Source organism: Pteropus vampyrus, unplaced genomic scaffold (genome assembly GCF_000151845.1).
Source record: "Pteropus vampyrus isolate Shadow unplaced genomic scaffold, Pvam_2.0 Scaffold19, whole genome shotgun sequence".
In the NCBI taxonomy this organism is placed as follows: Eukaryota; Metazoa; Chordata; class Mammalia; order Chiroptera; family Pteropodidae; genus Pteropus; species Pteropus vampyrus.
The window spans coordinates 17,099,419-17,113,354 of record NW_011888800.1 but is presented as its reverse complement, the minus strand read 5'-3'; the positions used below and the strand labels follow the sequence as shown (position 1 = coordinate 17,113,354).

Sequence of the window (13,936 nt, the reverse complement as noted above, 5' to 3'; positions counted from 1 at the left end):
GCCTCACCACTCTAAGGATTTAAATAGTCTGTGAAGAGTAATCCCTAGCGTTTTTTTTTTTTTTTCAGTTTTTATATCTGTTCATCATTTTTGATGGTTTTTACCAAAGTAGCAACAAACGAGATTTAAATAGTGGAGACTTGGCATCACCACCATTCCTCTATATTTTCTGTTACTTCCATATTCCCAGAAACAGGAGTAATTATAACACATGTGCAGGCACGCAAGAAAAAATATGAGGATAATTAAAGCCTGGAAAATGGTTATATCAGTGGAATAGTAATGATTAGAGTGAAAGAGTTCATTTTAGTATTGCAATCAAATCAGCCCCACTCCTCTTCTCCCTCCACAAAGATTATAGACTTCTTATTAGTTGAGAAATATCCAAATGCACCAATTCCTCAAATCTTGTATAGAATTTTAGGAATTTTTACTATATAATGCTTCCATTATTAAATAGAAAGAATATAAATATTTACCAATGTATACATGCATTCTACAAATAATTAATACTATGTGCCAATCTCAGTTACTAGGTGCTGAAGATACATTAATAAACAAAACAAATAATTTTTTTTTCGTAGCACATCGGAGAACTTTTATTTTAGAATCTATATTATGAAAATATTTTAATTAGCCTATTGTTTAATATTTCATTTTCTAGTTTTTTTGGTTACCTAATAAAGGAAATCTCCAATAGATTTTAATGATTTCAACTTAGGTGTTTTTCTTGCTCTTGGCTCTTTTATAGTAGGTTTATAATTTTGAGCATATAAGCAAAGCTTGATTCTACTTATACCATCATGCTGGCCTGTTTCTACCACTTCTTAACTTTCTTTATTGTTGACAACCTTCTTGCCCCTCTGGACTTGGCATTTTTATTTGGTCCTGTGATCTTTGGATCTCAGCTTGCCCTTATGGATGTGGTTCACTTCTTGGCTCTCTGCATATTTATCTAATGCAATAAAACATCTTCTTTCATTCTCAGCTCCAAAGGAATCCAAATGTATGACCATTTGGCCTTTGCCTGGCTGGACCTGCCTTTGAATTTTTGTCAGGTAGTAGTTGTGGGGAAGTGTGATGGGGATGATGGAGAAGGTAAGAAAGGAGTGGTTGGTAGTGGTGGCAGTGTGTGTATTTAGTGAGGGTAGACGTGGTAGATATTTGGGGCAATAAAAAAGGAAGGTAAATAATGTTGGAAATTTTGAACTAGTTGATTTACCACTGGGTCATCAGTGATTCTGCTGAGTGTAGATAATAATCTTTTACACTGATTCTCAAATCAATGTCTTGGGGTGGAGGATAGACCAAGCAGAAGGCATGACATTCATATTACAAAATTGTGCATACTGGTTTCTACAACAGACTCCTATGGCATACTCCCACCAGAAGCCAGCTCTGTATGTGAGATCAGACATATGGAAGAAGGGTTATCAGTGTATGATATACTGGCATTCTATCTTGGCATGAGTCCAGGGTGAATCAACACCTGCATCTCATCTAAAAATCTTTTGTCTCTATAATTTTTTGGCAAATTCTATCCATTTTTTTGTTTGAAAAAGTCTTTTATTAATCAGTTTGAATTATTACCAGTTAATGACAGACTCTGTGAGCACCCAAGAAGCCAAACATTCACAGAATTCCTATGAAATGTTCCCAAATTCTTTGTTTACTCAATTTAGCCAGCTGTTGGTACTAAACATATTATTAAAAGAAATGTAGTAAATAAAAACAAAACAAAAAACTAAAAAATGTGTGTGTAAGAAGAAATCTAAGTGGCACAAATTTTGAAAATTTTAAGAACATTTTTACGATAGTACTGAGGTGATATCACTTAGTCTCAGTTCCCAGGTAGGTGCTCTGTGACCATGTCAGGAATCCAGGAATCCGGGCTTCAGATGTATGGTTTGGCTCTGCCCTGGCTTTACTGCAAAATCATCTCACTAGCTACAGATGGAATTATTTAATTGTGGGTTTTAATAACACACATGAAATGGAGTTTGGGCAACTAATTATGCAGTTAATTTTAAAGCTCTAGACCGCTAATTTAGACTCTAAGAAGGGTAGATTCAGACTGAAATTATCCAGTTTGACTTCACAGCATGATCACACTGATCACCACGAACTTCCCACCCATCCTGTGTGTGTGTGATATAGACCTAGTTAGTAGTGTAGAAAATAAAACCATAGCAACACAGACATAAGAATTATTCTTTATATAAGGAAAGCATGACATGTGGGTTATTTATTCTAATAATCCTAACCCTAGTAAAACAAAATATTAAATTCTTTCCTGTATTTAAAAACTAATGAAGAAATAGCTACTGGCTAAAAATATATGATGGTTTCAGTGTCTTTTCTTTTTAGTGTCTCTGATTTAAAAGTGGCATAACTAACCCATAAATGTTTATTAAGAGGTATCTTTCTAAATCTAGGTTAAAAAAGAATGAAGTACTTCGAGTGCTATCCTAAGACACCACTCCTTATTTCCTAACCGAAGTTTGCTCTAACATTTTCAAATCATTATTTCAGCCTTTATAACCTGATCATTTCTCCCATAAAACAAAACACAAAACAAAAAGTATTATTCATAAAGATGATTTGGATATATTACAGAAAGTAATTTGAGTATACATTTTAGTTTATATTTTAGTTTCCATTCAGTTTAGTCATCTTATTTCCCATAAAGTTGCAAACACCCCTAGCTGTTATTCCTGGCCCCTTTTTTCTCCCCCTGGCTTTGCTCAACAATCTCTATTTTTGCCTTCCTGGTTGAAGACAACAGTCTTTCTGCTAACCCTATATTAATTAGTATAAGGAGAGGTAAGCCTAAAATAGCTGACTGAAGGCCTCATCGCTAAGTGTTACCCAAGTCAGTGCTAATGAGGCCTTAAATGTCTGGAACAATGTCTGTCTCTCCAACTCCAGGTAAACAAAACCTTCAAATTAACATGTAAGCAAGTAAGCAGGATCATCCAGGTCAGCTAACAACACAAAACAGAAGGCAGAATGACAACCCCAAGCTCAGTGCAGCAAGGCTACATCTCACTCAGCACCTGAACTGTAAAGGTGGCTCCACAAAGACAATGAATACACCTCAGATACTGAAGAGGAGGCCAAGTATGGGATTTTTCTTTACTTTGCCTCACTCTTATATTTAAGATAAAAAATATGATGCTTTTGGTGTCTTTTTCTTTTTAGCATCTCTGATTTAAAAATGGCATAACTAATCCACAAATGTTTATTAAGATGTATCTTTCCAAAACCCAATAATAAGTGATGAGTGGAGTTCACAGATTTTTAGTTTCATTTAATAACTGAACACATAGTTTAAAATAGTAAGTCGGCATTTTTTGAGCTAATATTTAAACCAAATTCTGTATGAAATTAATGAACCTCTTCAAAGATGTGTTTGCTTTCCTGTTTATTTTAAAATTAGTGATGAAAATGATCGCTTTTTCCTATAGGACCAAAATGAAATTTATGTAGGATGAATTTCTCTCTCTTTAGACCAACGCCATGACAAGCAAAGTTAATTTTTTAAAATAAAGAATATATGAATGTGACAGTAGTTGCTCATTGAGTAACTGCATTAAGATTCCTAAGCCTTAAAACCCAGAATACTGATTTAATTCAGTTATGGAGTTGGAGTTCAGTTATTTGGAACTACAACCACATTGACATATATGGCATGAATGCAACTCATACTTCTTATGTATGTAAAGGTTTTCTCCCTTCCTTCCTCCCTCTGTCCTTTCAACAGCCAATTGCCAAGTTCTAAACACTAGAACTACAAACAGAGATGAGATATGGTTTCTGTCCCCAAGAGGCATATGTCAAGTGGGGGAAACAGACGAGTAAACCAGAACTTAAAGCACAGTGTTGTAAGTGCTGCTGAATAAATGACACAGAGTTCTGGGGAGCGCATAGCAAGACATCACTATAAGATTGCAGGGCCAAGGAAACTTGCCAGAGGAGATGATGCTTAGATTAAGTCTCAAAGTTAAATGGATTTAGCCAGTCAGAGAAACAGAATTGAAGAAACGATTATTATTAACTGAAATAGAAAGTATTTAGATAATAACTTACCTTTCACCGTAAGTGACACTGAGCTCATCCAGAACACCATTGAGTTTAACTTGAAGTTCTTTTAGAATAGTACTAGCTTCAGGATCTAGCTGCAGAGAGATCATAAACAGTATTATTTTGGAGTACTAAGAAAACACACCATTCTCTTGCATGCATTTTGCTTATTATAAGGTAATGTTAAAAACTAAAACCCACGTATACTTTTTTATTTCCTTTCCTTTTTTTATCTTCGAAATCAAATGCAAAATTTAGGAAATTCTAAATAAACCAGAAAAGTTTTTATATATGGAAAAATTGATCGAAATGCACAGCATGCATACAAATAAGAGCTAGATAGCAAAGCCTTTGCTAATTACAGCGATGGGATGCAAGGCATAACAACATAACCTTCAGGACATGGTAACTTCATAACTTAGAAAAACTAACAATATGTTAGTTGAATCTATGTGTTGCTTTTAATATACTTTCTTCTTTAATATCTCTGTAAATAAAGCCCATTAAAAATGAAAAAAATGGTAAAAAAATAATTTTTGAGTATTGCATTGTATCTTAATTGAAGGTGTTTTCATGTTTTCCCAAGTATAGAAATAAATGGAATAGGATAAACAAAGTGTCCAAGCGTGCCCACGTGTTTCTGGAAGTGACAGGCCTGACTTCGCTTCCTGGATTTTGAGTTACAACTCAGAGTTCAAGATTCAAACTTTCACATTTTACTTATTTAGCATTTCTCTTTAAATGTTCAAATATCTGTAGTTTGGAACTAAGCTATTGAGCATATTTGAGGGCAAAAGAAAAAAAATAATTAAATCAAGATAACTTTCTTTATGCTTGTTCTTACAGTGCAAACTTTAAAAGACAACTTTTTATCTGATTTCAGTTCTGAAAAGTGTTCATCAATATTACAAAATAAGTTATACTATAAATAAACACAAACAAACACATCAATCCATTAACTTGGCAGAATATTTTCGTAATTAAAGATCAACACAAACTTGACAATTTAGAAAAATCTACCATTTGTTAATTATGTTTTTGTGAATGAGTTGTCAAAATAGAAAAACATAATAGATGTATTGTATTAAGCTCATAGAAATTCATGTAATGGAAATCTAGAATATCCTCTGAAATTTAAGCCAATCTTCCTTTGAGTCTTTATAAATTATTTCCTACTATTGGTACCTTGCACAAGCTAGTCTACTATTGAAAAAGAAGAGAATGGGCTAAAGACAACTCTTGTAAGTAGAACCAATTAAAGGAGGACTTAATTTAAGCAATAGAACCTAAGAAGGACACCCAATATATATATAGGACCCAACAGCATTTTAAATCCCTGGGAATCAGCCCAGGACCAAAAAGTAGTATACATGGATTCTGTAATCCTCCAAGAGCATTTCTATTATTAAGAAACTGCTAGGGAGATGTATTATTTATATGCCTCAGCTGCCGGGTAGCTTTAAGTTGTATTGATGTGACTGAAAACCTTGGAATAGAAATTTAAAAATTGCATTTGGCCTCTGATACTTTATTGGTTATATCAAACCAATCTTTTATGTCAGTTTTGACTCAAAGCCAGGTGATTTCAGGATTGGTTAGTTTCTGCCCCTCTATCAGAGCCATTATGATTTTTCTGGACTCTATATCTTTTTTCTGTCTCCATTATCAGATAGGCTCACAGCTCTCACCTACAGACACACAGGCCACCATATAGATTTCTCTAAGAGTTGGAAAATTAGAATGTCCTTGAGTCTCCTACTTTCTGAGAGTTCTATTCAGCTACAACAAGTAGGAAGGCAGTGAGTGATTTAGAAAGATGATTAGATAGTACCTATTCAAAAAGATCTCAAACCTATATATATTTAAGCACAATTAGCCTAATAAACCATAACTCCCAACCTTTAACCAGGAAAACATATGTGGATTGTCTGCCCCAATCATAGGCAACAATGCAAGCTGAATGATTTTTTTATATTTTATTGATATTGTCTTAAGACCAATTTTAACCTGATTTCACTTGGACAAAAGTATTGGGGGAATAGGGAATGAAAGAGAAACCCTCCCATATAGTTTTCTTCAGCCTCCCTCCACCTTGGCAAAATGTGTAGTGTGGTAGGTGGTAGTTCCTCATCCACACATCTGCTACCACCAAGGAAATGGCTCAGACAGTAGAGTTCTCTTCAGGAAATGGGGTTATTTATTTAAAATCTTTATTTTGTTTTTATAATAGTTTGATACACACATTGAGGTAGTTTGTTCTTCTGTTACGATGATGACCTTAAACCCATATGAAAATGATTAGATATGTCAGTTGGATAAAATTATGTTATTTTCCTACAAATTGTTTTAGTTCACCTTAGGTATTTTGTGAATGAAGATTTCTTATCGAATAATTGGATGTTACTTGAAAATCTGAAACTGTCAAACTATAGCAATTTAAATATTGGTTGACAGTTTTCATTTCCTGATAGAAGCATGAGTTTCTAATTAGATGCAGACAGAATGTTTATAACCAGATCAAAAGAAAAAAAAGAAAACTTTTAGTTTCAGTTAAGCATTTGATATTTATCTGATCCAAACCATATCATTAAACCATCAAAATAGGAATAATAATTTTGAGGACAATATTCAAATTGCAGGTTTTTGCAATAATAATGGGCATAAATCTCATACTCATCTAATTATAAAAACATTTCTTTAGGCAGGAATTTTACCAGTTGTTGAGTTTTTCTGCATTTATTTATATGACAATTGAGGAAGTTTTTCTTACTCCTACAAACTCCATAAAGTTTGTGAAAAGTAATAATTTGGGCTTCGAGAGTTTATTGTCTAAATTACAAAAAGTGTATATTACAAACCACTGGCTACTTTGAAAAGGTAAAAAGCTACCTAATTTTTTCCACAAAGGTTTAAATCTTAGCCTACTTCTATAATTCACATGATATCAAACATCAGAATTAACTTGTACTTTTTTTTGCTTCATTATTGAGTTAGTAAAAGCCAAAAAAAGACAAGAAAAAATTTGAGCTTTCAAAAGTCACATTAATAAATTTATTCTAATTTAGAAACTGAAACAGCATGTGTATATGAACAAGTTAGTTGGTTGACGAAAAAGAAAAAAATAAATGGTTCCATGTAAAGAGGAATATACTCAATGAAAATTTGAGAATACTGAATCAAATTCTGAATTTATAGTAAAGCTTTCAAAAGAGATTTTATCCACACTCTGAAAGGTTTGGGAATTCCACAATCTAGGCTAGTAAAGTATGGTTCTAATGATCAGAATAAATCTTAGTCATACATAGGTAGATCTGAATTTTTATACCTTTGAGAAATTTTACCCCATGGAGCTGGGGTAATATAAATGACCTATCTGGAAGAGATAGCTAGCAGGCAAGGTATCTTTTAAGTTCTTTTTTCCTTAGAGCTCACTTCTACTTTTTCTTTAAAAGGCAATTCACTTATCACCTCTTTGTGCAAGGCTTCTCCCAAATGTTGCTCGTCCCAGGCAGTAAGGACTTCCAGCTTTTGCACTGTGCTTTTTACTATTATTGTCTACACAACATTATCTTCCAGTTGTTCTCTTATAATCTTCCATGTTAGAACTTTCATGGTAGCTTTCTATCCAGGCATCTTGTTCAGTGTCCTGCATGCTTAGGCAATTTACCAAATATCGAGGAAAGTGGTAAGGGCAGAAAGAAGCAGGAACAGATTTCCTCAGAGAAAATCTTGATATCCAGAATGTTCTTTCTCTTTGGAATGACACTTTATTTGCATTGGCTATTAATACTTTTGCCTTTGACATCTTTCATTTCTTAGAAACCATATATTCTGGAGTTACTAACTTAATCCTGATTTCAAATATCTGTCTCATTGCCAGACCATGTCAAATTACATCCTAATATTTGGTTGCAAAAATATGGTCACCATACCCAGAAAGCATCTTTGTTTTCAGCACAAAGTCCCCTAAGGGACCTAAAAGGAGAACATGTTATTTTAGCCTCTACAACGGCAATTGTTAAACCAACCATTGAGGTCTTGCTAGAGATATACTAGTATCTTGGAAAGTGGCATTTAAACTCTTTTGATCACACAAACTCTTGAAAAAATAAAGACTTTGTATGAAAGAAGTTAAGGATCTTTAGTATGAGTTTTATTCCCTCTCCATAGAGTCATTAGTATCTCATTTCCTTTCTCTTTTCCACAGGCTCCTCGGCTGCCTCTCCTCACATACAGCTCATCAGAGTTCCATTATTTGTTCATCTAAAGTGCAGATGAAGAAGGACATTTGCTCCTTGACCCTCATCTCCTCAGGGTCAAAAATTTGATCATTACTCTGATAGGTGGCATATCCTTCTCAAGATTTTTGTAGAAAATCCTTTAATAAATGCTAACTGCACCACTGTGAGAGAGCAAGCATCATTTCCAAAAAAAAAATGTTGTTCAACTTGAGTTCTTGGTTCCTTCTTTTGTTTCAGCAAACATCCCTATCTTTCATCCCTCCATCATTATTTTTATTATCCCATTCTATAAATGCGCTCAAATAACATTTATGTTAAAACAAAAAATAGAACAAATGATAAAAGAAAAACCTCAACTTATTTGGAATTACTTTCTCATTGACATCTAGCTATTATCTTTTCTACTCTTCAAATTATACAAAATATAAGTGTAAAACTTGTTGCCTCCACATCCTTATCTCTTAAATATTCATTAAGTCTCTGTAGTGTGGCTTCTGCTCTAGAGACTCCACTGAAATGTTCACATATAGGTTACAAATAAACTCCTAATTAATAAATGCAGTGACTTCATTTATCCTACTCAGCCTGCATTCATACTACTGTTTATTTCTTAAACTCTTTATTTTCTCGCTTCTCTAGAAACTATCTTCTAGCACTTCTATTTTTCTGCCCATGATTTGTCTCTTTTCTTGACTCTTCTTCCTCTGTTTATCCTTAAATATTGATGTCCTTCAATTTTGCCTTCCCAGTCCTTTTCTTTTCACTCTATATCCTTTTCTTGAGCAATCACACTCATCTATATGGTATCAACTACCACCTCTATGCTAATGGCCCCCCAAATCTCTTATCTAAAACTTTGAAAGAATGTCTGAGTATCAGGTCTGTATTCCCATGTGCCTACTGCCCTTTCTACTTTGATGACCTCAGCACATCAGAGTGAACTTATTACCTTCCCATCCTTAACTTACTTCTCTTCTTACTGTCTCTGATTTGATTGATAGCATACAATTGTTTAAGGCAGGATTGTGAAAGTCACCTTTGACTCCTCTTGTCTCCTCCTTCCACATTCACTTAGCTACCAAATATGATTGATAGTATCTCTGAAATGATTTCTCCATCCAGCCTATCCTCTTCATTTTCTGATGCAGAATTTTACTCATCCAGATTGTGTTACGATTATCTCCAAGTTGTGCTCCCGCTCCTGTTTTCCTTCTTCTATTGCATCCTCCTGTTCCTAGAGTTTTTAAAAAGCTCAAATCTGATCATGGCACCTAGTGTCTTTCAAGCAGGAAAGTACTTCAAACAATTTCTTACAATCTTATCTGAGCTCTTGCTATTTCTTTTATTTTAAAAAGATCACTTCTCTCCAACCTTTCTATTTGACTTAAAATTGATTCATCTGAAAATGCCTGGCTTAACTTTTTAAAAATATATGTTTGAGAAATCAGGGAAATTTCCCTAGTGAATCCAGCCAGAAGTTACTTTGCTTGAAATGTAAATCACCTTGTAGAGCTAATCTTTTCAGCATGGATCATGTGCTACACTGCCAGAAATAAAATACATGGTCCTCTCAACTGCAAACAAGCCCCAGCTCTGTCCTGTTTTTTCTTTTCTTTTATTCTTTGAGGAGAGACCCTCCCAAGAACGTACAAGATAATTTTCAGAGACAGACTATGACATTTCCTTATGCCATTCGGATTTGAATGAACTGTTGTAGTAGAGGCATCAGTTCTATAAATTCATGCTTCCAACTACTTGGTATCAGAATGTTGAAGAACACTAGTGGCTGTCTCTCATCCTTATTAAAGATAGTATGCAGTAAATTCACCTGTCATTGTGCCAACCAAATGCCTTTGAGATATGTTAAGTTAGGTGTTTCAGCCTAGACAACTGAAGGAAAAAAACTGCCTTATCTTTTATAATTTATTCAATGTATTTTCGAGTTTGTGAATATATGACAAATTATTAATTTTTCGATTTTGCGGAACTTTAAAAATATTTTAACTTCAAGCCTCACGTGAGTGACATGAACTTCTTTTCTCATAGACATTTTTTTCCTTCTCACCTACGATACATACACTATCCCTCTACTCGATGGATTGCTAACAAGGTTATTCTCCTTATAACCACAGGATTTTAGAACTAAAAGGAACTTCAGAAATCACAGTTCAAATTCCTTTCTTACAGGTGGGGGAAAACAAGGCCTAGATAACATGTCATGCCACATGACATGTTTTGGGGCCACATAAGGATTGAAAGGCAGCACTATGAAAAGCTATATTAAGAAATTTTCTTCCAAAAATAGTCATTAAAAACAAACACGTATAATAACTTGACTGGAAAGGAAGTTTGGGCTTGTTAGCTTCAGTTACTGGCTAACTGAAATTGGATAGAGTGGGGATAGGTCAGGAGTAGAAGAAATGAGACACAGAATATACGTTCCACTCTGCCAAGTAGAGGAAGAGGAAGGATTGGCTGGGTTAGAGTAAATTTTACCAGTTTCTGCATTGACTTACAGTTTGTTAAAAGGCAACATAAACAATCAAAGTGGGGATCGCAACATCACCAAATAAGTCTAGTATAGAAAATGGCAGTAAATCAAAATTCTATTTCTCTCCCTTCTGGCTGGGGCTTGTATTCTCTCTCAAGTTTTCTTAAGATTTAGAGAGAGGTTATGTTAAAGAGAGACTTGGCAGAACAAGAGTGACCCTTGATCTTTCTGGAATACTCTAGAGATTGAGGTTAATAAGTGGCACCTGCCTGGGTCTGTATTTCATTTTGACATGGATCACCCACCCAGAAACCTCTTAGCCTCCTACGTAGCACCTTTTCTTAATTTCACAAGTTTAGCAGTTAGTTGAACTTTATGTGGTAGTAGTGCTAGAGTCTTAATCATATTTATTAAACCATGTCAATGCAATTTGCCCTCTGGACCACATTATTCTCTTAATTTTCTATTAGGTCCAATTTGTTAACTCTAATTGCAGTGATGGTTAGGAGGAGAAAGAAAACAGGCAATATCTGCATGCTGCTGCAATAAAAGCTCAGCACTTCAAACATCCAGTCCTCCTTGTTGTCTGCTGCCATGAAACTAAAAATAACTGTCATTCAGCCAAATGACATCTCACCTTTGAGCTTTATTTATACTATAAGAGGCTAAGGGTTTGAGTTTATTCTTTGAATTGTTGTGGGATAAGATACAACAACTGCAACTTTCATTTGAAGTATATTTTCAAGTTTTGAAAGTTTTGTGGGGCTTCTCTCCCACAAACCTTACCTTTTTAATTGATCTGACTCCCCTAATAAACTTAGAATTCTTTAAGGGTAGGGTTTTCATCTAGTAATTATTGTACTTCTGGTGCCTAGTAACATTTACAGCTCATAATAGGTATTTAGCAAATAAATGTGTTGTATGACCTAATGAAGGCGTAAATTCTTTATGTTCAGTGTGCTCTAACCTCTGTTTTTCATGAGATAGCCAACCTTCGGGAAAAAGATCCTTAAAGCAGTCCAGGCAGGAAAGGGAATATTTAGCTTCTAAATATCTCTTTCAATGGGTGCTAAATGGGATCTCTGCTCTAATTGCTGTTTTACAAGGTTTGACTCCTTGTAAGCTCCTTGAGGACTAAGGCATTTGTTTTTAAATCTTTTTTATTTCTTAACTCCTGTCACCTACAGATATAGTAAATATAAGCAGATAACAACAGACAATTCAATTAAAAAGAAAGAATGTTGCGAATTGCTTTAGGAAACATTTTAGGATTAAAGGGAGGACATAATATAACTAGTTAAAATTGTCTATTTTATTATCTAGTAACATTTAAGACATACTTTACTAATTTTATTTTGTAATTGCTGGAAAAAGAAAAACAGCAGATTCTCATTAATGTATTAACTAGTAAAATACATTTCTATTTATGATGAAGATAAAAGGTGAGCAGATCAGAAACTTGAGAGTAAAGCTTAGCCTCTTTACAACTATACCACCTTTTAAAATAAGATTATATATAAAATGTAAGCATAAGTCCAGATGTTAAAAAAAAAAATTGTAGGGTATTTATATATGACTGCAAATCGCCCACCTATATTGTGAGGTTATATTCTTTAATACAAATATTTGCCTGTGCTATTGCATGTTGTCTCAAGGTCCATTTAAACACACTGAATCTCATGTGTTCTCAAGATTCAAAACACAAAAGTAGATCAGCTAGGAGTGGTGCACGGATCAGACAAAGGAGTATTCTGAGTCATTTCCTAATTATCTGGTTGCTGTTCTAAAAGCAAAGAGGAGTAATTCTCAAATGTGGTCCCCTCACCAGTAGCATCAGCATCATTGGACATTTGTTACAAATGCAAATCAGGCCCCACCCTAGACCTACTGAATCAAATACTCTGGGGATGGAATTATGCAATGTGTGTTTTAATAAGCTCTCTAGGTAGTCCTGATATATGCTACAGTTCAAGAACTATTGGCATGGAGTATTATTTCTTTTAAAGAAATACCCTGTTGCCCAGCAAGTATAAAGCTGAGAAGATAGAGCTAAGTAAAATGTGACAGAAGTTAACTTCTGTCCTCTGTGGTCAAGGGTTGCTTAGCTGAAGACTGACTCCATATGGCTAAAAGAGTTTACAATGAATTTTAACCAGCTACATGCATATGCTTTTGGACAGTCAGATGCAGTTTCTAACTGACATATCAAATTCATCATTAAAAAATAAAAAGCAATATTGATATACATCTCTGAAACCAAAGAATAAGTAAATTCCTCATTAAAATACACACTTTTTTAGGGTAGATGGGTTATGTTCCAGATTCCTTGGCCCTGTTCAGGAAAGGCTACCACAATGAGATAAATCACAAAGAGATTCAACCCTTTTTGAGACATATCAATAAAAATAATATTATTGTTATACCTAATTGGTCTGCTTTGTGGTCAGCAGCAGAGAGAATCTAGTGCAGCAAAAAAAACTCCCTATTTCCCTTAAATGTCTCAATAATGGCTAATTTCTAGAATTTGAAGTGCTGTCAACAAGTGAGTAGGCCTAAGGATAATTATGGATCCTACCATTCAAGACCATTGTATCAGCATAATATTTTGAAGGAGTAAAGCATCTTCTGCTGACACAGCACAGTTATAATACTTGTAAGTCAATTACTACATTACAAGTTCTGTAGTTTCAGAACAAATTATGGCTTCCTGAAAAGAAATTAAATTTTGGATTATATGATTTTCTTTTTCATGTACCTGTACAAATTATATTGCAGATGGAGGAAATGCAACCAGGTTCTTCCCATAGGCAATATGCGTTTATGACAAAGTGAATACAGACTAGGTATTTATTTGCAATTGATATGTACTGAAGTTATATTCATGAAATAACTAAGCTATTAAAATAATATAAACCAAAATATATGTTTTACTTGTGAGCTATTTGAGTTTTATAGGATAATAACAATCATTCGCCAATGAATGAAAATTCTTACCTGGCATACTGATAATTCTTTTGTTGTTAATGTATTATAAAGGCATGGGTAATACAGTATGGGCACTGTAGTATAAATAATTTAACTTTTACTTTTTTTTTTTTTTAAATTCTCTAGAGTAACCAGA

The 13,936-nt window shown here is 34.1% G+C and overlaps 1 protein-coding gene across 1 annotated transcript in view; it reads right to left on the bottom strand.

Annotated features, from left to right (window-relative positions):
- LOC105288825 (protein unc-13 homolog C) overlaps positions 1 to 13,936 on the bottom strand; it is a gene marked incomplete at its 3' end in the record, with an annotated part of 460,652 nt that overhangs the window by 19,940 nt on the left and 426,776 nt on the right. The window contains exon 24 of the mRNA XM_023527723.1: positions 4,090 to 4,178. Coding sequence (XP_023383491.1) covers positions 4,090 to 4,178 — 89 coding nt within the window. The remainder of the gene's footprint in view (positions 1 to 4,089; positions 4,179 to 13,936) is intronic.